Source organism: Salvia hispanica, chromosome 1, assembly GCF_023119035.1.
Source record: "Salvia hispanica cultivar TCC Black 2014 chromosome 1, UniMelb_Shisp_WGS_1.0, whole genome shotgun sequence".
Classification (NCBI taxonomy): Eukaryota; Viridiplantae; Streptophyta; class Magnoliopsida; order Lamiales; family Lamiaceae; genus Salvia; species Salvia hispanica.
In genome coordinates this window covers 41,503,983-41,525,399 of record NC_062965.1, presented here as the reverse complement: position 1 = coordinate 41,525,399, position 21,417 = coordinate 41,503,983, and the positions used below count along the sequence as shown (strand labels likewise).

General features: G+C 36.8%; 2 protein-coding genes and 3 long non-coding RNA genes across 5 annotated transcripts; 4 read left to right on the top strand and 1 right to left on the bottom strand.

Annotated features, from left to right (window-relative positions):
- Window positions 1-2,347: 2,347 nt before the first annotated feature.
- On the top strand, window positions 2,348-5,057 carry LOC125207957 (chaperone protein dnaJ C76, chloroplastic-like). Its single transcript, XM_048107484.1, has 4 exons — window positions 2,348-2,878; window positions 3,397-3,653; window positions 3,911-4,085; window positions 4,336-5,057. The coding sequence occupies exons 1-4, from the start codon at window positions 2,489-2,491 to the stop codon at window positions 4,903-4,905; spliced, it is 1,392 nt and encodes a 463-aa protein (XP_047963441.1). The 5' UTR covers window positions 2,348-2,488; the 3' UTR covers window positions 4,906-5,057.
- Window positions 5,058-5,568: 511 nt separating this feature from the next.
- On the top strand, window positions 5,569-6,772 carry LOC125200795 (pentatricopeptide repeat-containing protein At2g15690, mitochondrial). The gene has a single exon (XM_048098566.1). It carries the CDS (start codon window positions 5,644-5,646, stop codon window positions 6,703-6,705), a length of 1,062 nt encoding a protein of 353 aa, XP_047954523.1. The 5' UTR covers window positions 5,569-5,643; the 3' UTR covers window positions 6,706-6,772.
- Window positions 6,773-8,822: 2,050 nt separating this feature from the next.
- On the bottom strand, window positions 8,823-11,146 carry LOC125200797. The gene is made up of 3 exons (XR_007172781.1): window positions 11,032-11,146; window positions 9,643-9,706; window positions 8,823-9,046 (listed from the first exon to the last, which is right to left on the bottom strand). It is a non-coding gene; the product is annotated as an uncharacterized LOC125200797 (long non-coding RNA).
- A 231-nt stretch (window positions 11,147-11,377) lies between these two features.
- LOC125200796 lies at window positions 11,378-11,869 on the top strand. Its single transcript, XR_007172780.1, has 2 exons — window positions 11,378-11,469; window positions 11,585-11,869. It is a non-coding gene; the product is annotated as an uncharacterized LOC125200796 (long non-coding RNA).
- A 2,983-nt stretch (window positions 11,870-14,852) lies between these two features.
- On the top strand, window positions 14,853-15,446 carry LOC125200799. Its single transcript, XR_007172782.1, has 2 exons — window positions 14,853-14,890; window positions 15,190-15,446. It is a non-coding gene; the product is annotated as an uncharacterized LOC125200799 (long non-coding RNA).
- Window positions 15,447-21,417: the final 5,971 nt, after the last annotated feature.

Genomic DNA, 21,417 nt, shown 5'->3' with positions numbered 1-21,417 from the left:
AGTTTGTAAATAGTATTGTGTCAATATTATTGTCTCGGTATACACCAAGGAGGAATGGTTCAAGGCATCACGTCCACCAGGCCGCCGGTATGCCCGATAGTTTTGACTATGGAATGTTCAAAGCCCCAAGCTACTATTCCAAATGCAATATTGTTTCTCGAGGATTGAGCGAAGAGTCTGCATGCATGCAAACACGTCTTGTGTTGGTTTGAGCTTGCAGTGCTCTAACCAATGTGGGAGATTGTTGAAAACGTGTGATAAATAAGAGGCTTTTGGCCTTTCATGTGGCTAAGTCCTTTGGCCTTTCATGTTCTTGTAACCTCCATTTGGTTTATGATGTCCCTTAATGCTAAGACCTTTGAGGTGGCCTCCCTTATCCTATAAATAGGTGGAGTTTGGAAGAGGGAAGATACACCAACAAAAGCATTACATCTTCTCTCAAGCTCTACATCATAGTGTGCATCTTAGGAGCATTGCATAGCTCGATTCTCGGAACTCCGTCAAATTCGCCGGTGCCTAGCGGGTTTGAGGTGCTTCTACACGCTAGGAGGAAGTCGTTTTATCTTTGGGGGCAATACGTCATTCCGTGAGTACTAGCCGGGGCGTAATTTGTCTTGCGGAAAGAGGGTTTCCCTCGACTCGACTTATAGCTCGGTTTGTTTTATTAATTCCGTTGTAATTTTCATTCCACTTTTATTATTGTTATCTTCCTTCAATTGTAATAATTAGAGTACCGCCTGTACACGGCTTGGGAATTTTATTCCAATATTTCTAACACTATATCCCAATGACGGGTGGCTCGGAGGTTTTATCATCCAAGTCGGTGCAATAGCTCCAATAAACTCGTCAATCGTTTAAGATGGATTGATCGGCGCTATTGCGAGTGCCTTTATATATCAAGATTTTATATTTTATTAGTAATACTCTAAAAAGCGTCAATATTGAGCTCATTAATTTGAACGCCAATACATAATTTGTGTACTTGGCTACTCCACGTGTTAAAAATTCCACCCAACAATATCTATCAAAAATGAGATGATCTTTCTTATAGTAATTAATTAGACATTTTGTTATTAAATTTGTTCTTATTTGGGCTCCCTGAAATATCTTATGGTAGAAAGTTATGCACGTTACTTCATTAACGTGTTTGACTAAAGCTTTTTTTTTTCGGTTTCATGACTAACGTTATTTTAAATAGCTTATAAGTTTTAATAACTTATATACATGAAAATCAGATAATAAAAAAAAGAAAATTAATCCCTTATGGTAGGCTGGAGGAAAGACTATGATCAGAGATTTTAACATACTACATCGGTCGTCTAGCGGTAACACGCCAAATATTCATACTGATGTTTTGTGTTTCATCCTCAGTTAGCGCATCATTAAAATTTAGTTGTAGTCAATGTTTTTATATCCTTCGTGTTCCGTCCATGAAAAAATATTTCTTCTTGCTATTTTAAGATGCTCACAATTTATAGTTACAATTTATCTTGTTGTTTTGAGATGCCCATAGTTTAACGTTATGCTGTAACTTTTTTTCATTTTAGGTGAATGAACCTTATTATTCAACTATTTATTATCTTTCTATTTTATTATAAAATTAATATATAATAATAGAGTTTATGTTTTCCTAACTCAAATTTTTATATTTCTTAAATAATTTTTAAAATTCACGCTAAATCAAAATAAAATTATAAATTGAAATTTTAAATGGTCGATGAAGGAAGTAGTTAGCTATGTTTGACTTCTGGCGAGTCACACACATTTTATGTGGTTCTTACATTAGTTATCTAGTTGCGCTCACTTTTTCTTTTTAGTTCATGTAATTATTTAAACTCCTATTTCCGTTTCCACTGAGGAATCCATTAGATTATTTTAATTATTCATATTATGCTCTATTATTTTCTTATTTTTTCAATTATATTGACTTTTTATGTATTATTTGTAGTTCAACTTATACCTTAAATTTTAAAAAAAATCTTGCATTTGTTAATATTTGATTATATCGTTTTATGCAATACTCTCCTCGTCTTATTGAAGATGATTCAATTTCTTTTTTGTTTTGGTTTGTCCCAATTGAAATGACACATCACTGTGAATGGAAATACTTTTCTTTCTGTTTTATTCAATTTCTCTTACTTTATTCTCTTCAATAAATATATAAAATAAAGTTGTATAAAATCTCGTACCGTTCAATTTGTTAGAAGAGAGGGAGTACATATTTGTTGTACAACTTGTATATTCAATCTATTGGAATTATATATACAACATTTTATATTGATGTGTGCTACATTAGAGGATGACACATGAACAAAACAAACGTAGGTAAAGAAAAATATCTCTACATGTCCATCATAATATCTCCCGAAGCAGAGAAAAAAAAGAGAAAAGTGCAAAATATCTCCAGCCCAAGACTCAACTTTCTAATTAATTCCATCCTCATCTTCTTCTCCACTACAATCTTCCAACAATTAAAAAAAATAGAAAGATGAACGCTTCTGCAACTCTTCTTCCTCTTCACAGCCTTCCTTCTTCATTGACCCTGAGCACCGATCCGAAACCGGTGTCATTAGGCATCACCAAAATCGGAGATTCATTCTTTCGACAACAGAGGATCGATTCAAAAGGTAACAATAAGGTACTGCTGGCATGTAGAGCTTCGAAACACGACGAGTTTTCCGCGACGGAATTCAATCTGTACGAACTTCTCGGCATCGACTCATGTTCCGACACAAGGCAGATAAAGGAGGCCTACAGAGCGCTGCAAAAGCGCTGCCATCCGGATATAGCCGGCCCGCCCGGGCACGACATGGCCATCGTGCTTAATGAGGCCTATGCCCTTCTCTCCGACCCCAACGCCCGCATGGCTTACGACAGGGTCTGCCTCTCAACGTATAATATAAGTTCGTCTATCAGTTTACAAATACATTAATATCAGTTCCTCATTCTATTTTAGTTATTGATTCATGAATATCAGTTTCCTGACTCAATATCAATAACTAATATATTTTCAGATGCCATTTGTTATTACTGTATTAGCAACCCGAGAACTGATAAAAATAGTCACTTTGGAGACGACACTTGTTTTAATGTATGATTTGGAAAGTACGGGAGATATAGCAAAAAAATTGATTGAACTATTGTTAGTTAAGAATTAGCTCGCCTCATTAAATGGACATAGGCTATTTTTATGGGATGGATAAAATACAAATAGTGTCTATTTCTATGGGACGGGGGAAGTATAATATCCAGTTCTCAAAATTCTCATTTAGAGTTCATATTACATATTTATGCATTTGCATTGATAGATATATAGGCAAATCTATAGTTTTATTAAACTAATTTAAAGCTTAGTGATTTTTGTAATTGATCAATATTATGGAATGAATGAGGTAGGAGCTTGCAAAAGTGGGAGATCTACTAGGATACACAGGGAGGCCTATATATTCGAAATGGTGTGGTTCGGAAAGTGAGGAAAGGGCGATTTTTGTTGATGAAGTGAAGTGCGTTGGGTGCTTGAAATGTGCTTTATTTGCTGGAAAAACATTTGCTGTTGAATCCGTTTACGGAAGAGCTAGAGTGGTGGCTCAATGGGCTGATCCTCAACACAAAATCAACCAGGCTATTGCTGCTTGCCCGGTCGATTGCATTTCGTAAGCATTTAATTCATTTTAAGAAATTCGGATTTGAAAAACACTTCGGTCATTGTTTGATAGTTTTAGGTAATCTCCGTGTCCAAAATTTCTGAAACGAACCAATAATAATTTTAAAATGACATTTGTGTTCAGTTCTGCAGTTTTACAATCACACTGAATTTTGCATATATCACACCTCTATACTTTTAACGATAGACACACACGCGCTTGTTTGTGCAATTATCATCTCTGTTTCTTTGGTATTTGAATTGTAGATATGTGGAGAGATCCGAGTTGGCTGCCCTTGAATTCGTAATGTCTAAGCAGCCCCGTGGCAATGTTAGAATCGGCGCAAGCAACACCGGTGGTGTACGGACAGCAGATGTTTTCGACGAGGTTGAGAAATTCCAAGCTAGGTATAAAGCTTCCAAACGCCACTACAATTCCAAGGTCTACTCTCTCTCTCTCTCTCTTGTTTCAACTATAGTATCGTTTGGTTGTCATAATTAATTATGATTCACTGACATGACTAATCTTATTTCTCGTTCGGTTGTATATCATGATTAATCATCTCACCTACACCCCTAAAACTAACTTAATCATGGACAGAGATCCTATTGTGGCTTATCTGATAATTTCTCACTATTATCTTTTCTAACGAAACAAACGCCACCTAAATTGACACCATTCTCTATTGAAGGACTCTGAGTCTGAAAGTTACTCAAGGAGGACCTCAGCCATTCAAATGATATCCAACTGGCTCTACTGGCAACCCCCGACAGCCGATGCGGCCCCTCTAGTCGTCATCCAAAACCCGAAACTCAGCACGTCTCCCACTCTGGAGAAGCTCAAAGCTGCTGCGCGAGTCAGAGCAACAACTCAGAACAAGAAAGAAACGGGACCATCACCCAACGATGCCGATTACTGGGTTCCCGGGACCCTCCCGCTGCCCACTCCCGGCTCGTCCAATCCTGGTCCGACTCGGAAGAAGAAGCGGCCAAGTGATGGTCAACCCTTTAAACCGAAGAGGGATTCGAGCATCCCTTTCGGTTGGGTTTTGCCCGTGGGAGCATCGGCTGCAGCTGCTGCAGTTGTGGCGGACCGGTTGAGCCTTGGAGGACCGGAGACCGGTCTGCAAGATCACATCGCCGGTTCGGTGGCGCTGGCAATCGTTAATAGTCCGTGGATGCAAGTTGGCTTAGCGGCTGTTACATGGTACCTTATTGGTGTGTACATTATAGAAATACTGGTAGCCCTTCGCCCTAAATAAACATTACTAGTATATCACATTTATCTAAAATACAACTGGATCACATTACTCTAATTCTCTACTTGTAGTCACTTCTCTCTGTATACGCAATAGTTTTGCTTTTGGCAATTATACTTGGAAAATGTCAGTGGCTCCCTAATCTAGTTGAAATATTTCATTCGTCCAATAAAAATATATCCAATTTGTATTTCCGCCCGTCACATAAAAATATGGGCACTTCTATATATTGAAAAATTGTCTTCTAACTCATTCTGTATAATGATCAATTTATTTATAACTTATATCAATATGGTCTACCATTACAACTCATTAAACATTACTAATAATGTGGGTTTCATTATCCACTAACACTACTTTAACCACCATTTAACTTTATCTCTTACTTTATCAATTGTGCATTAATTCTCACTCTATTTCAAATGCACATATTTTTATGCGACATAGGGAGTAGTAAATTGTTTTAAGATGTTTGATAGCACTCAACTTTCTTAGTATATTATTTGTCATTTTTTGTTCCATTTCAAATTATCAATATATACACAAGATTTCATTAATTTGTCTATTTAATTTGCATTTTATTTTAATTGAAGACATCTCAAATAAGCTGAAGATATTTTAGAGGTTTTGGTTTTTAGAACTCCAACCAGTGTAGATAAGGTTTTTCTTTGTAATTTTCTTCTTCCTTGGGACCATATCTATCTGATATTCTTCTGGTGAAAGAAGGCCATTTAAGTTGAAATGGCACAAGCCATAGCTTCCATTAGTTTCTACTGCATACAGCCGATGCTCAAAGGCTTCACCGGTCTTCCTTCACACAAGAAAACCCGGCCGTTGAGATTCACAGCCTTGAATTCGATCACGAGTCAGAGAAACGTTCACGTAGCTATCGAAGCACTGGAAGAGACTGCGAAAAATCAGATACTTGCGGATTCAAACCATGTGTTGGAACTAATGCAGTTAGCTGTCGACACGGAATCCATGGAGGGTGGAGACCGTATTTATGAATACGTCATGAGATTCTCTTTCGGCTACAATGTTACCATCTTCAACCGTTTGATCGACATGTATCTCAAGCTGGGAGATTACAGAAGAGGCGGCCGTATCTTTGAGCAAATGAACTGCAGGAACATTGATTCCTGGAACATGATGATAGCAGCATTGGTCGAACACGGAGAAGCAGAAGCGGCCATTCAAGTTTTCACCAGATTACAGAACGAAGACGGTGAGCTCAGGCCAGACGAGACCACATTTACCAGCATCCTAAAAGCATGCGAGTGCTTACGAGACGTGGAGAGAGGAAGAGCATATTTTGCATCAATGAGCAGAGATTATGGCATCACTCCCTCCTCCGATCACAGAGTGATCTACGCTAATCTTATAAGGAATTCTCACGCGAAAGCAGCACGAGACAATGCCAGAGAGATGCTCTCTAGCACACCTAAGCAAAATCAAGCACGCCTAGACAGAAGCATGGCTTATGACAAGCTCGTGTCGTTGAGCAAGAAGGTGAAGGAAGCCGGTTACGTGCCTGATACCAGGTTTGTGCTTCATGACCTCGACCATGAAGCTAAAGAGAGAGCTCTCCTTTATCACAGTGAAAGATTAGCTATCGCGTATGGGCTTATTAGCACGCCGCCAGGGACTACACTGAGAGTGATTAAGAACCTCAGAATTTGTGGGGACTGCCACAATTTCATCAAGATTGTGTCCACCTTTGAGAAGAGAGAATTTATTGTAAGAGATAATAAGAGGTTTCATCATTTCAAGGATGGAGAATGCTCCTGTAGAGACTTCTGGTAGAGAAATTACACCATTTAGCAATAGCAAATACTTATCAATTTATTAGCTAATTTGTATTTTGATGCAATTCGCAATCTCAATCCCATAAGAACACTACCTTCTCTTAAGCAAGGAAAAACAGAAAGGGCGTACCGATATAAAGGGAATGCAAAATAGATCATCAAAATGTTGGGAATGACTAGAGACGAACAGCCCCAAGAACTCGGAAAGTGACTATCATCGAAATCAATGCCCCAGTTCTTTCCATGACTGCAGACTGCAGGGGTTGCATTTGCCTCCCATATCACATATACTAACCTCTCGATGAAACTTGTTGCCCTCGTTAACTGATACTATATCCTATAGACCTGAGGACAATGCAAACATTATAACCAGGTACGCTCGTTTGAATATAGATAAACGAAAAATCAGTTCTGAGTGTTTCGTAACTTAAAGATAGTCGGTATAAGAGGGCAACAAGACGAGCCATTCCTCTCGAGACTTTTGTCAAAAACATATTGAGCCAAATAGCCTGCTAATAAAGGAGCAACTATGACCAATGCAGAGTATTACTATTTTGTATCCAAATAACCAATCCTATCCTTTAGCATTTGAACAATCAATTGCTCAAGTTCATTTTGTAAACAGAATAAGATCACTTTCCATCAACACAAAAACAGGTATTTTGAAGCCCTTCAGTGTTAGCTAAATCTGCTCAGTAGCTTCTTTGAGTTACATTCCTCCTTCTCTAAAACTCATGTGCAATTATATGACAAATGAAAAGAAAGTTGAGCTAATAAACCCCCTAACCATGTCATTGATGTCAAGTTAATTACATGAAAAAAGACAAACAAAATAGAGAACCACAAACATGGCTAACTGAAGTTTACGAAAGTTTGACTCCTGAGAACTTATCCAAACTGAGTTGCACTTAAGCTGCTATACTACAGGATAACCAACTACCATTTCCAGCAAGGCAAAAGAAATGGATATAACAGATACCCCCTCCGTTCCATAAACACGAGTTTTAACGTGTAAATTGGTAAAGTAGTAGAGAAGGAGAAAAAGTAGTTGAAATTGTGTTGCGGATAGTGGGACCCATAAATGATAAAGAAAAAGAGAAAGGAGAAAAAAGTTGCTACAAATGGATATGAATTATTTATATGATACGTACGAAAAAGGAAATATGAGCATTCCTTTGTTATTCGAGAGTCAAGCTTATAGCAAGTATTACAGCGACGCTATCAGATATACATTAGTTCGTCAGTCAACATGCGAGATAAGCAAATCCAAACACAATTAAATTAAATTAGCAGCGCATACGGAAACCTCACTTCTTCAAGATGCCAGGAAAAAAGAGGCACCAATAAAATGGGGACTCAGAGTTATCAAGCCTGTTTTGTTTCTGTGATGCTTGATAGATTTCTTAATATATGAATATTAACGTAAATGAATTGAAGATAGAACACTTACGGCTTGCAATTGGGGGGTTAAACTTGAATTGACGGAGGACAGCTTTGAAAGAAAACAAATGCAGACTGAGTTGAGTGCATACAGAAATTGTGACGATTCGAGTGAGGGCCAAGCCGGAGATGGCTATGTTGGTTTGCACAACAAAAATAGAATCTATTGAGGTAATTATGTGGATTGACCGTTTTTGTGTTTATTCACTGATAGGGTGAAAAACTCATTTAATTCACATAAACAAAAATTAAATGAAATATATGAGAATTCAATTTATCTATGGCATGAAAAAAAAGGCGATTCCGTCGCCTTGACGGTCCCCGCATTCTGACCCGACATCATGTGAGGGGGTTTAATCATGGTATACATTAGCCCGTTAAGGAGGAGGCCTTAATCCACTCTAGCTCATCTCCCAAGGCCTCTGTCACAACCGCATTTTGCTAAGAATAGCGAAAGCGGGTAAACGGCGACTAATAAATCATGGTATACATTAACCCGTTAAGGAGGAGGCCTTAATCTACTGATAGCTAGAAGCTCATCTCCCAAGGCCTCTGTCACGACCGCATTTTGCTAAGGATAGCGAAAGCGGGTAAACGGCGACTAATAAGAGGGATTAAAGAAGCGGGGAAAGAAAAAGGGCTAGAACTTGAAAATTTGCACAAATGCCAAGTCAATTTATATCAAAGAAGCAAGTATTTCATTATATGGTCTTGAAAACAAAATAAACATCTCCTCAAATAAATTAGAGTTGATGGTGAGGTTCTACAATTCTCACTCCACCAAAAGAGCAGCGGAATAAGTCCTTACTAAACGACTTCGTGTATGAAGACACGAATCGTCGGGAGATCAACTTGATAACATCGACTCCGATCATCACTCCATCCTCTTGACGTTCAACCTGCACATTTATAAATACATGCAGGGCTGAGTACTTGGTGTACTCAGTGGACACGTGCCGAAAACAAAACATACATTATATAGTTGTCAAGCCATCACAGTAACACACGGGGGTTTTCTTAAAAGGCCCGAGCTTACTAAGTTCTTTTGTGAGCTAAAAGTTCGACTACAGACTAGGTTCTTTCATCATTCATCATTCATTCATAAATCCATTCCATTCATTCATAAATCCATTCCATTCGTGAATCCATTCCATCTATAAATCCATCCCATTCGTGAATCCATTCTATTCGTGAATCCATTTCCGTTCGTGAATCCATTCCATCTATAAATCCATTCCATTCGTGAATCCATTCTATTCGTAAATCCATTTCCGTTCGTGAATCCATTTCATCTATAAATCCATTCCATTCGTGAATCCATTCCGTTCATAAATCCATTCCATTCCATGACATTCAATCTCATTTATCAAAAAAAACATTTATGGCATGACAATAATTTTGAAAAGAAACATAGCTCCATTTTGAGATGATTTTTCATAATTTCGCAAGTATTTGATTTATATCCACACTAATGTGCTGGATAAAGAAAGCCCACCTGGTATGCTTATTCTTCAATTCGATTATTCGCTTTGACCTCACTTGCCCTCGAGCAATTTATCCTTTGAAAATAAATAGCGCGACGCGCTAATTAGTACTCGAACTATTTCTCCTTAGAAAGAATGCATGTACCCTATGGCATAGCACCTATATCCTTAGTCTTGTCTCATAGAATCTCTAGTCCTTTCTCGGGCTTCATTAAGTTGTAGGATTTATTTGTCCACTTAAACTAAATTCGGAGAAGTACCATTATCTTTAAAATAATTACTTGAGCATTTAATATGGATTCTTGGAAAATCCTTTCTTAAATCTTTTCTTTGAATTTTCTTAAGGCCGCCCATGGCGTCGCGGGGCGACATCGGTCGGCTTTCACGTCCCCAACTACATCTTTTCCCATCTTTGGAACTTAGTAATTTATACGAGAATTAATCCATTAACTTTCGAGCTCGAAGCTCACTTTCATAATTAATTCTAGCCCAAAGTAAATTAATTGGTCCAACTAGAATAATTCAGTAGTCACCAAAATAAATTATGTGCAGCCCCTGGCCCAATCCTTAAATCCAATTCCTTAATTAAATGGAACAAGCCCAATCCCTTCATCCTCTATCGGACTCCTCTTTTTCTTTTTAATCCAACCAAAATAAAATTCCCAAATTGGAGACAACACAGCAGCGCCTCTTCTCCTCCGCCCAAATCCCTCGGCGTCTCCGGCGAATCGCCGTCTCTCTCTCACACTCTTCGCCTTTTTCCGGTGAGCTCACGGCTGGATCGTCTTCCTCCGTCTTCGCCTACCTCTCTCTCTCTCTTTCCGTTGAGTCCTCTCGCTCGACGAAGTCGCCGACAGAGAAGGCGTCGCCTTCTCCCCGCGTCGCTCCTCCGTGAGCAGCCGTCTCGGTTCTGCCGCCCGCGTTCGCCCCCTGGTCGCTCGGCTCCCCGGTGCTCGCAGCACCGCAGCCGGAGTCCGGCGGAGGCCGTCGCCGCTCCGCAAGGCTCCTGCTGTTGCTGCTGTTCGGGCGAGACTCAAGGCGTGTCACCGTCGTTCGTGCTATTGCTCCAACGGCGTCGCCGCCTCCTCTCGATAAAGCTAAGTCCCCTCTCCCCCTTCCCCTTTTCTTGTTCTGCTAAGTATTTAAATTCTTTGAGAAGTAGCTATGAGAAGATTCTTCTTGACTATTGATGTTGTTTAAGCTTTGATCTTGTGAGGATTTGATTACTATGCCTATTTATGGGGTTTTGGCAGAAACTCAAAATTGTTGTTCTTGGCAGAATGATTGTTGAGACTATGCCCTTGTTATACTTGCTCGTATTGTTGTGGAGATCCTATGAGCTTCTATGTTTGGCTATCTATTGTTCTAACGTGATGCAAGAGATGTGTGCTATGAAATACCTCTCCTTGGCGATTCTCGGCTTACGGCTGCCTCTCCGTGTTGCCGCTGCCTCTCCTCGCCCTCCTCTCTACTCCTCGCTGAAATTCTTAAGTTGGTGAAACTTTGGGGTGTCAAAGTGTTGGAGGAAAAAGGGGTGGGGAGGCAGTTTATATAGGCCTCTTGTGTTGGAAACTTGGGGGCAAAGCCTCCTATTTTCGGCTGCCAGCTGGCTCCCTTTCGAGCTTGATGTTTATGCTTTGTATGCCATTTTGGTGTAAGTTGGGATTGCCTAGGGCTGCCTTCCAGCCCTGGATTATGGGAAAAGGGGATCTTATGTTACCTCTAAAAGGCCTTAGGGGATGAGCTCACTTCTTGCTCATTCTTGTCTCTTTCCTTACTTGGGGAATTGGGGAGTATCCTACTCCTTGTCTAAACTTAGATCATGGCAGGATGGTGATGTAGTGAACATTCTATCACAGCTTGGCATCTTCCATTTTTGACGAATTCCCAATCTTTGAATTTTGTGTAGCTTACTTTTAATACCCCTTTTCTTGTCTTGGACCTTTCTTGCAGGTACATGGCTGTCATTTGGAGTCTTGAGGGGTTTAAAATCGAGAAGAAAGAGAAGAGAGGAGGGATGATATATCTTACTACTATTTCTAGCTATTAGTCAAGTCTTGGAGCTTGAAATCTTTAGAGTAGTAAGTTGTAGCTTCAAATTCTTGTACTATAGAAATGTAGCTTTGAAAGGAATCTTACTTGTAGCTCCATGTATCCAATTTGTATAGCATGTGTTGTACTTTGTACTAATTTATTTCTCTTTTCCTTCTTCTAATAATTGTAGTTTACAAACTTAAATTTCCTTGCATTTTAATTCCAATCATGCTTTCGTCCAAATTTTTTTTTTATACTCCAAAACTAGAGCACGAAAACTCGGGGTGTTACATTCTACCCACCTTAATAAAAATTTCGTCCCGAAATTTGCGCAGCTCTACTCATACAATTCTGTTTAGCGCTCCTTCATTTTATCTTCCAACTCCTACGTGGCTTCCTCTTGCTCGTGGTGCTTCCACAGTACTTTCACCGAAGTGATAGGCTTATTCCTTAACTGTTGCACTTTTCTGTCCAAGATTGTCTTTGGCCTTTCCTCGTGGCTCACTTATTTCTACTCGTTATACGCGCATCCATCGATCAACTATTCTTATCTAATTCGTGCGGCATGACGGGGTCGCTGGGTGGATCATCTTTACTCATGTCTGTCCATCCGAACTTACTTCTCATAGATATGTGAAAAGGATCAAGGCTTGGCCTTCGTTGAGAGTTTCGCATTAGGAATTTAGTCAAACAGTCTTAACTTGGATGATACTGATTTTAGATCGATGAAATACTGAAAGGAAATCACTGTCTTGGGAGAGTACTCAAATTACTCAAGGTGGCAAGAATAACATCTTTGGTGTGACTCCGTGAATTAAAATTGCCAACTCGCAATGATTGGTTTACAAGGAAACTGGGACTAAGTTCAATTGAACTTTTTACGTGGGTTAAGAGGTTTCAGCTAAACCATAGAGCTTGAAAATTCCTTGATAGAATCGAACATGTCTTGGAACGGATTTAACTTTAAATACTCATAATAGGTCTCAAATGAAATGGTCAATTCGACCGTTCTGATTCGAAAAGATCTTGATAACAATGAATTATGGCTCAGCCACGTTAAGGTCTAGAAGAATCAGGCATAGAAATGTAGGCAACTGCCATGAAATCGTGCTGACCTTTCTCCAAAAAAAGCCAAAGCTAGTGAAAATGGAATCATATTGGAGAATTCTCAAGTTTTCCAAAAGAAATTTCCCAGACGGAACAATCATATAGTGGAATTGAATATGAAAAAATTTCATTCTTGCAAGAAAGAACTTGCCGCACACGTGTTTGCAAAACAACCAGAGTTGACGGAAGTTCCAAGAAGAATGCGTCACTCGTTAAGGTTCTGAAGGTTCTGAAGACAAACAACTTTAGAATAACAATGCGATTGGGCTTGCGAAGTCAAAATATCGCTCATACTAATGATGAGTAACAAAAGTTGTCGCCAATCGGCATGACTGAAAAATATAAGAGCAACGCTCGTGCTCGTGAAGACTGAAAAAGAATAGCGATCTGATGTACCCAAGATAAGAAGTGACACATTGATTTGCGATACAAGTAGCTCAGGATATCTGAAAGAAAATTTCTAACCATGATCTTTGAACTAAAAATGAGTCACAATTTTCATAGAAAGAGAGAAGTTTTGGCACACTGCTTTTAAAAAAAACGCAGGTCGATCAAGAGTGTTAAACAGACAAGAAGACGCTTCTGTTAATGACGTTCAAAGGAAGAGATTTTCTGGTAATCCAAGTAAGTACTACTGATTAAAATCATTTATTTCATTCATGTGGTGGGAACATCTAGAGTTCGTCGAAGGTACTCGAAAGGAAACGAATCGTCGTAAGAAAATCCATGTTAGGGAAGTCATCAACTATAGCCACTGCACTGCGTGATCTAACGCCATCATGCTAAGTTCGTATCTTACTTCTAACGTTTCCATGGGGTCTCGCGAAACTTGATGGGATCAACAGTCTCGTTTGGATTTATTCGAGTGGCTTAGCCACAATGAAGATCTATCTCGTATTTTTCTCTTATAGCATCGATCCTCGTCTTCCTTTTCAACATTTGCCCCTCTTGTGCCTCATGCACTAGGCGTCAGCTCTTCTTGTGCGCAAAGTCTTATCGCTGCGGATCACGCTTTCGTGCTTAACCTTGTCTATCATCGTCTCAAAATTTGTTGCTCAGGAAAGCAATTACAGGATTTATGGTTCATCCTTCGTAGTCCCATCTTAAACTACCTTCTTTAGGGAAGTTCCTATTTCCTCTAGATTCTTTCGTTTCCTTTACTAAAATGCTTGTCACACTTTGTCTCAGCTATCTCATAATTCTATTTCTTCAACTTTCATCTTGGTTGGTTGAACGTCTTGGAGTGTTGATCGAGTCGATTACTTGGAAGGATCTAGTGAACAAGTCTAGATCTTGACTGAAGAAAACTTGGATCTCAGAGCAGGAAAGAAACAGTGGCTCTGATACCACTCTGTCACGACCGCATTTTGCTAAGGATAGCGAAAGCGAGTAAACGGCGACTAATAAGAGGGATTAAAGAAGCGGGGAAAGAAAAAGGACTAGAACTTGAGAATTTGCACAAATGTCAAGTCAATTTATATCAAAGAAGCCAAGTATTTCATTACATGGTCTTGAAAACAGAATAAACATCTCCTCAAATAAATTAGAGTTGATGGTGAGGTTCTACAATTCTCACTTCACCAAAAGAGCAGCGGAATAAGTCCTTACTAAACGACTTCGTGTATGAAGACACGAATCGTTGGGAGATCAACATGATAACATCGACTCCGATCATCACTCCATCCTCTTGACGTTCAACCTGCACATTTATAAATACATGCAGGGCTGAGTACTTGGTGTACTCAGTGGACACGTGCCGAAAATAAAACATACATTATATAGTTGTCAAGCCATCACAGTAACACACGGGGGTTTTCTTAAAAGGCCCGAGCTTACTAAGTTCTTTTGTGAGCTAAAAGTTCGACTACAGACTAGGTTCTCCGTGTTACGGCTGCCTCTCCGTGTTGCCGCTGCCTCTCCTCGCCCTCCTCTCTACTCCTCGCTGAAATTCTTAAGTTGGTGAAACTTTGGGGTGTCAAAGTGTTGGAGGAAAAAGGGGTGGGGAGGCAGTTTATATAGGCCTCTTGTGTTGGAAACTTGGGGGCAAAGCCTCCTATTTTCGGCTGCCAGTTGGCTCCCTTTCAAGCTTGATGTTTATGCTTTGTATGCCATTTTGGTGTAAGTTGGGATTGCCTAGGGCTGCCTTCCAGCCCTGGATTATGGGAAAAGGGGATCTTATGTTACCTCTAAAAGGCCTTAGGGGATGAGCTCACTTCTTGCTCATTCTTGTCTCTTTCCTTACTTGGGGAATTGGGGAGTATCCTACTCCTTGTCTAAACTTAGACCATGGCAGGATGGTGATGTAGTGAACATTCTATCACAGCTTGGCATCTTCCATTTTTGACGAATTCCCAATCTTTGAATTTTGTGTAGCTTACTTTTAATACCCCTTTTCTTGTCTTGGACCTTTCTTGCAGGTACATGGCTGTCATTTGGAGTCTTGAGGGGTTTAAAATCGAGAAGAAAGAGAAGAGAGGAGGGATGATATATCTTACTACTATTTCTAGCTATTAATCAAGTCTTGGAGCTTGAAATCTTTAGAGTAGTAAGTTGTAGCTTCAAATTCTTGTACTATAGAAATGTAGCTTTGAAAGGAATCTTACTTGTAGCTCCATGTATCCAATTTGTATAGCATGTGTTGTACTTTGTACTAATTTATTTCTCTTTTCCTTCTTCCAATAATTATAGTTTACAAACTTAAATTCCTTGCATTTTAATTCCAATCGTACTTTCGTCTAAATTTTTTTTTTATACTCCAAAACTAGAGCACGAAAACTCGGGGTGTTACAGCCTCACACTTCTTGTGCCTGAGAAATGGAAGCAACTACACGACAACAGTGGATTTAAACCCAAGCTCATTGCACCAAGATCTGCTCCTCTATCATCAACTACGTTGTCCCTGCAAGCACAATTTACCTATTGATTCTCTAAAAAATTGGTATAGCATGACTTGCATCTTCTCCCCATATCGTATTTGTACTCAAACCATCTTTTACTCTGATTCAACAATTCGAAAATATAGAGAAAGAGAGAGATGAAAGTAAACCCTAGTTGAGGTGCAAGAAGAAGAACGTAAACGAGAAAAACATAGTAATCTTTATTTCTCAATGACTTGTCTCGTAATGGGAAGAACGTAAACGAGAAAAAACATAATCTTTATTTCTCAATGACTCAACTTGTAATAGATTCTATAATTTAGAGAATCTCGGCCCTACTTGATTCCACTGGTTCGAGCCCTCTAATTTAAATTCATTTATCCATAAAAAAATAAATAAGAAGATTGACTCAAATGTAATCTACATTTAAACAATGCGACAATAATGCGTTAAATAAATTAAAAAATACTCCCCCCGTCCGACAAGAATATGCATCTTTTCTTTTTAGTTCGTCTCACAAGAATATGCACTATCTAATTTTGGGAAGTCTTTTCTCTTTAATAAGGTGAGACTCATTTTCCACTAACAATACTTTAATTACTTTTTCTCTCTATATCTCTGTTACGTTACCAATTTTATATTATCTATGCCGAATTCAAAGTGCATATTCTCTGGGGACGGAGGGACTAATAAAAGATGTTGTCTAACGAGAGCAAAAATCGTTATATCGTGTGGGTCTCGTTGCCTTCTTTTTGCACAGCTTGTTCTTCATGGTCTTATCTTTGGACGTCTCGGCCTCTTTGTCTTTGATCTCGCTGCTTGATATGGTTGTATTGGCTTCCATACGTGAGATCCGATTATGTAAAATGTTATTTTTGCTAAATAATCACTTGTTGGGACAAAGATGAGACCAAGGGCGACTTTGGTAGGTCTTGAGCTCTTACCCAAGTTCCTTTTTTTTTCTATTTCTAAAAGTTCTTTTTTATTTCTATTTCTAAATTTTTAAAAATTTTAGAAAAGCACGTATTAAGCCCTTACCAAGCAACTACTATTGGAATTAGTTTTATTATAATAATGACAGGACTATAGGAGGAGAGAGAGAAAAACAAATTACAAAAGTTCAAAAAAATCTTAACAATAATTTGGGGATATTTTACAGTCCGATTTATTTTTTTAAAATGTGCAAAAAATTCTTAAAAACTTGAAATATATTCAAAGTTCTGAGAATTTTGATAATATCTTTAAGTGTAGAGACTGTGAACGTACAAATATTAAAATCCAAGAACAATTATAGTTCACTTTATTTTAAAATTGGTCAAAATCGTATCAAATCAAAACTCTATTTTGGATATTGACCATGTTTGGTTAACGGAAAAGTAAAATTGGCAAGGAAAATGATTCCTGATAAAATGAATCTTTGGAATATGATTCCTAGTAACTTTACTTTCTTGTTTTTGAAAAATATCAAGATTTTTAATTTATATTTAATTTAAACACCAAACTAAAAATATAATTATATTTTTTTATTTATAAAAAAAGAATAATAATGTAAAATTACTAATAAATTATTAATTATAATAATAATTATTATTTTATTATAATTATTATTATGATGAATAGTTAAATTATGAATTATTCATCAAAATATATAATAATATATATAATTGTAATTATAGTTATATGGAGTATTATACTCATTTATTATAATAATAAATATGATTATTATTATTATAATTATAATATTACAGATATTATAATTGAATTAATATTTTTAATTTAAAATTTCACTATGATTTTATTGATTAATTATTAATTTATAAAAAATATAATAATTATTATTTATCATACGATTTATATATAATTATGTTTTAGTTATTTAATAAATTATTAATTAATATTATAAAATATTATAAAATATAGTTATAATTATGATAATCGTAATCATAGTTATTTATTATACTGAAATTAAGTATGATTTACGATTGTAGAGTATTTTTAAAAAATAATAATTAATAATAATAATAATAATAATAATAATAATAATAATAATAATAATAATAAAACTATAGTATATTAGACTCATATACCATTTTGGGTGTACCAACATACTTGAGTTATTTCTATTTATGGTAAAAATTTACTTTATTACCAACTCCACTTACACCACTAAACAACATCTCCTAAATTCTTGTGCCCAAAAGAAAACGGTCTAATATCTTGGGACGGAAGGAGTATCAAGTTTCCTTGTACTCGGGATTCTGATTACTTTCCCTGTTTAATTAAAAACCGAAACAAACACAGAAATTTAAAATTTAAGAAATCAGATTACTTTCTCAAACAGAATCCTGGCAACCAAACATGGCGATTATGATAAATATCTTTAAGAGAATGTCACACGTGGCATCATCCATATGGTAGATTCATTAAATGTCATTCAAAATTTCAAATTATAATATATTTTTTCCCTCTCATAAGAAATAAGTCATTTTTTTCTTTCTTCGTCTATCTCATTAAAATACTATGTAGTTCATATTCATTTATGAAAACTTTTCCTCAACTAATAATATGGGTCCCCACACAGGGACGGATTTGAGTGGGTCGGGCATGCCGACAAGAACCACTGGAATCGGGCCTTGGGGCTTCCATCGACCCCATGGCAGTCCCGCTTCAACCCAATGAAGTCATTGTCGATCTCAGCCACACTTAGTTTCAGTCTACAACTTTTTGGTGAAGAAGACTATGAAAGATGATGAATGAACGAGAGAAGCCTAATTTAAGTTATATCTATTGGCCTCTAATTTTAAAATACTCCATATTTTATAATTTTAGTTCTCTTATCGGACTCATATATTGACTGAATCATATCTGATATAATCATTCAATTTGCAAATCAATTCATTTTTTAATTATATTTGTATTTTGTTTAATAAATATTAAATTCCACTTAGTAGAATTCAACCTGCTAATAAATTCTCTCATTGAATGTATTTGTATTTGATCTATAACTTTCACTTGGTATGTGATTATTAAAATATCGGCTACTATTAGTTCTCCAAATTCTCCCACTCCCAAATTACTAATTCGATATATTTATTGTATATACAAATTTAAATTTAATACTCCCTCCGTCCCATAAAGATTGTCCTACTTTAACTGGACACGGGTTTTAAGAAATGTAATATAAAGTGAATTGAAAAAGTTAGTGGAATGTGGATCCTACTTTTATATACTCCCTCCGTCCCAATAAATATGAAACGTTTGCTTTTCGGCACAAGATTTTATGTAGTGTTGTTTTGTGAGTTAAAGAAGAGAGAGTAAAGTAAGAGAGAGAAAAAAATAGAGATAATTAAAGTTATTTCTATTTTAAGAAACGTTTCATTTTTAATGGGATAATCCGAAAAGGAAAACGTTTCATTTCTAGTGGGACAGAGGGAGTATTAGTTTTATAATAAAATGTGAGTAGAAATGAGTTAGTGGAATATGGAGTCCACTACTAAAAATGGTAAAAAGTGAAATGGGACAACCTTTGTGAGACGAATCGAAATGGAAAAATGGAACAATTTTTTGGGATGGAGGGAGTAATTGCTTTTAAGAGTTCAGCGTATATAGTACATTATTTCTTGTTATTTTTTTTATTGTTGTTTTCTTATTATTTCTTTTATGGTAATTGTTAATAAATGGTATATATAATATCATCTTTAAGACGTTTTCATTATTTGTTTTAAACGTTTTTAAGAAATGGATATTAGTGTTGGAACATATATACTAAAAAGCATTTTTCGAGTTTTTTTGAATTTGATAAATTGCTTGTATATTGTAAACACTCTTCATTTAATGAGAATAATAAATGTTTTCTTCATACTGTGTATTTTACTTTAATGGGTATTGACCGTATTTAATTATATATTAAATTATATAATTAAAGCGCCGGAAAGTAAAATCAGTCTAAGTCTTCTACATTGAAGGTTGGGTCGTGGAACAGGTCATCACAGTAGGTGGCCCAACCGGTACCTTGTAGAAGTAAAACTTTTTCACAACCTAGATAGGCTTTGGCTACCTATCGTGAAAGGTTGCAGTGTCCATCCGAAAGTCGTCTTTACCTTGAGAATGACTAGTGACACTGGTGTGGTATAGCATTGAATGGATCTAAAGTATAGACACGTCTTTGTTGCTATCTACTGTAAGACGATGTCTTGGAGATTTAATATTTCCTAATCTTTGTAATAATATAGGACACACGTTATTTAATCATACGCTGCTTTGACTTATCAATAGGTGCGGGTTTTTCGTAACCCAATATTCCTGATATCTTGGGTAGTAGTAATTAATAACTAGTATGGTGTCAGTTTTATTATTACATTGAATCGTGTGCCTGCGTGGTTTGACTATATCCCCAAGAGGTGTTCGAGAGAAGTTCTATTATTCGGAAACCCGGCCGGTTTGGATTTAATCCAAGAATAAATAGAAAAGGAAAAGTATATTTTGATATACATCTCGTACTAGACAAACTCTTGGAAATAAAAAGATATTAATTAATTTAAAGTCTATAGCAGACTACAAATTAATTAATGGATATAGAAAGTCTTAGACACGGGAAATAATATATTAAAGAGGTTAACCCGGATTGCTTGTAATCACGGATTGGATGGGCGGTCAATATTTCTTCTATAGTGGCACAAGAAATATTCCATTGGCCTTATATTAAATTATGGGTTATAATTTAATTAGTAAAGAAGGTCCAATTGGGGAGGCCCAATCCAAGCCCCATAGATCCCTAACCTAGCCCATCATAAACTCTATAAATAAGAATGTAAGGAGAGGAGACAATATATGTTATCACAAACCCTAGCCTCCACACTTGGCTTTCTTGTCTTCTCCTTCAAGATTCTTATAATTTCTAAGAGATTCCTCCCACAAGGAATTTAGATCTATAGAGTTAAGGGTCATAGGTTAGAAGATCTTTGGTCTTGCATTCACAATCAAGCTTCAAGATCTACACGTGGAGAAGTAGCAAGCCACTTCGATTCTTTGGAGAATCATTGTTGTAAGTATTCAACAACATAATTTAATTTAAATTATGTGATTAATTGCGCAATTATATGTCTCTACATGTTCAAGCATGAAATTGAATCGACCCACATAATCACCTAAATAGATTCTTTTGTGGATTTATTTAATTTGCAATTTCCGCTGCGATTATCCCCAACAATTGGTATCAGAGCCATGCTTTTAGGCTCTGATTATGTGGGTTTAATCTTGTTTTTTCAAAATTACATGGATCAATGAAGAATATTTTAGATCTATAAGTGAATACTCTAGATCGGCTAAAGAACATTCTAGATCTATGAATTTTATTCAAGATTGATGAAGAATGTCTTGATCTACAATAGAGTACTCCAAGATCTATAGAATATATTCTAGATCTATTTTATATAGTTGTTAAATGGAATATTCTAGATCTATAAGAATATTCTTAAGAATATTGTAGATCTATGATAGTTTATTCTTGATCTATGTTTATTGTGTTCTACTTGTGTAGATCTACATGTTTGAAAAATGTGATGGATGATTGTTTTCATGCTTGCAATATTGCGTGATTGTTGAATCTTGTTGTTCTTCGTTTTATTGTAAACCCACGGGGGTTGACCGTGGTAGATTAGGTTTTGTTTTTCCCTTGTATATTTCTTTTGTAAACAAATGTAATAGTTAGAATACAAAGAAATGTAATACGATGGAGAAAAACAAGACGAAGACGAAGCCGACGAGGAG

Coding starts and splice junctions, on each gene's coding strand:
- LOC125207957 (XM_048107484.1), top strand. CDS start 2,489: ATGAACGCTTCTGCAACTCTTCTTCCTCTTCACAGCCTTCCTTCTTCA. Junction 3,654..3,910: donor TGCCCGGTCGATTGCATTTC/GTAAGCATTTAA, acceptor TTTGAATTGTAG/ATATGTGGAGAGATCCGAGT. Junction 4,086..4,335: donor AACGCCACTACAATTCCAAG/GTCTACTCTCTC, acceptor TCTCTATTGAAG/GACTCTGAGTCTGAAAGTTA.
- LOC125200795 (XM_048098566.1), top strand. CDS start 5,644: ATGGCACAAGCCATAGCTTCCATTAGTTTCTACTGCATACAGCCGATG.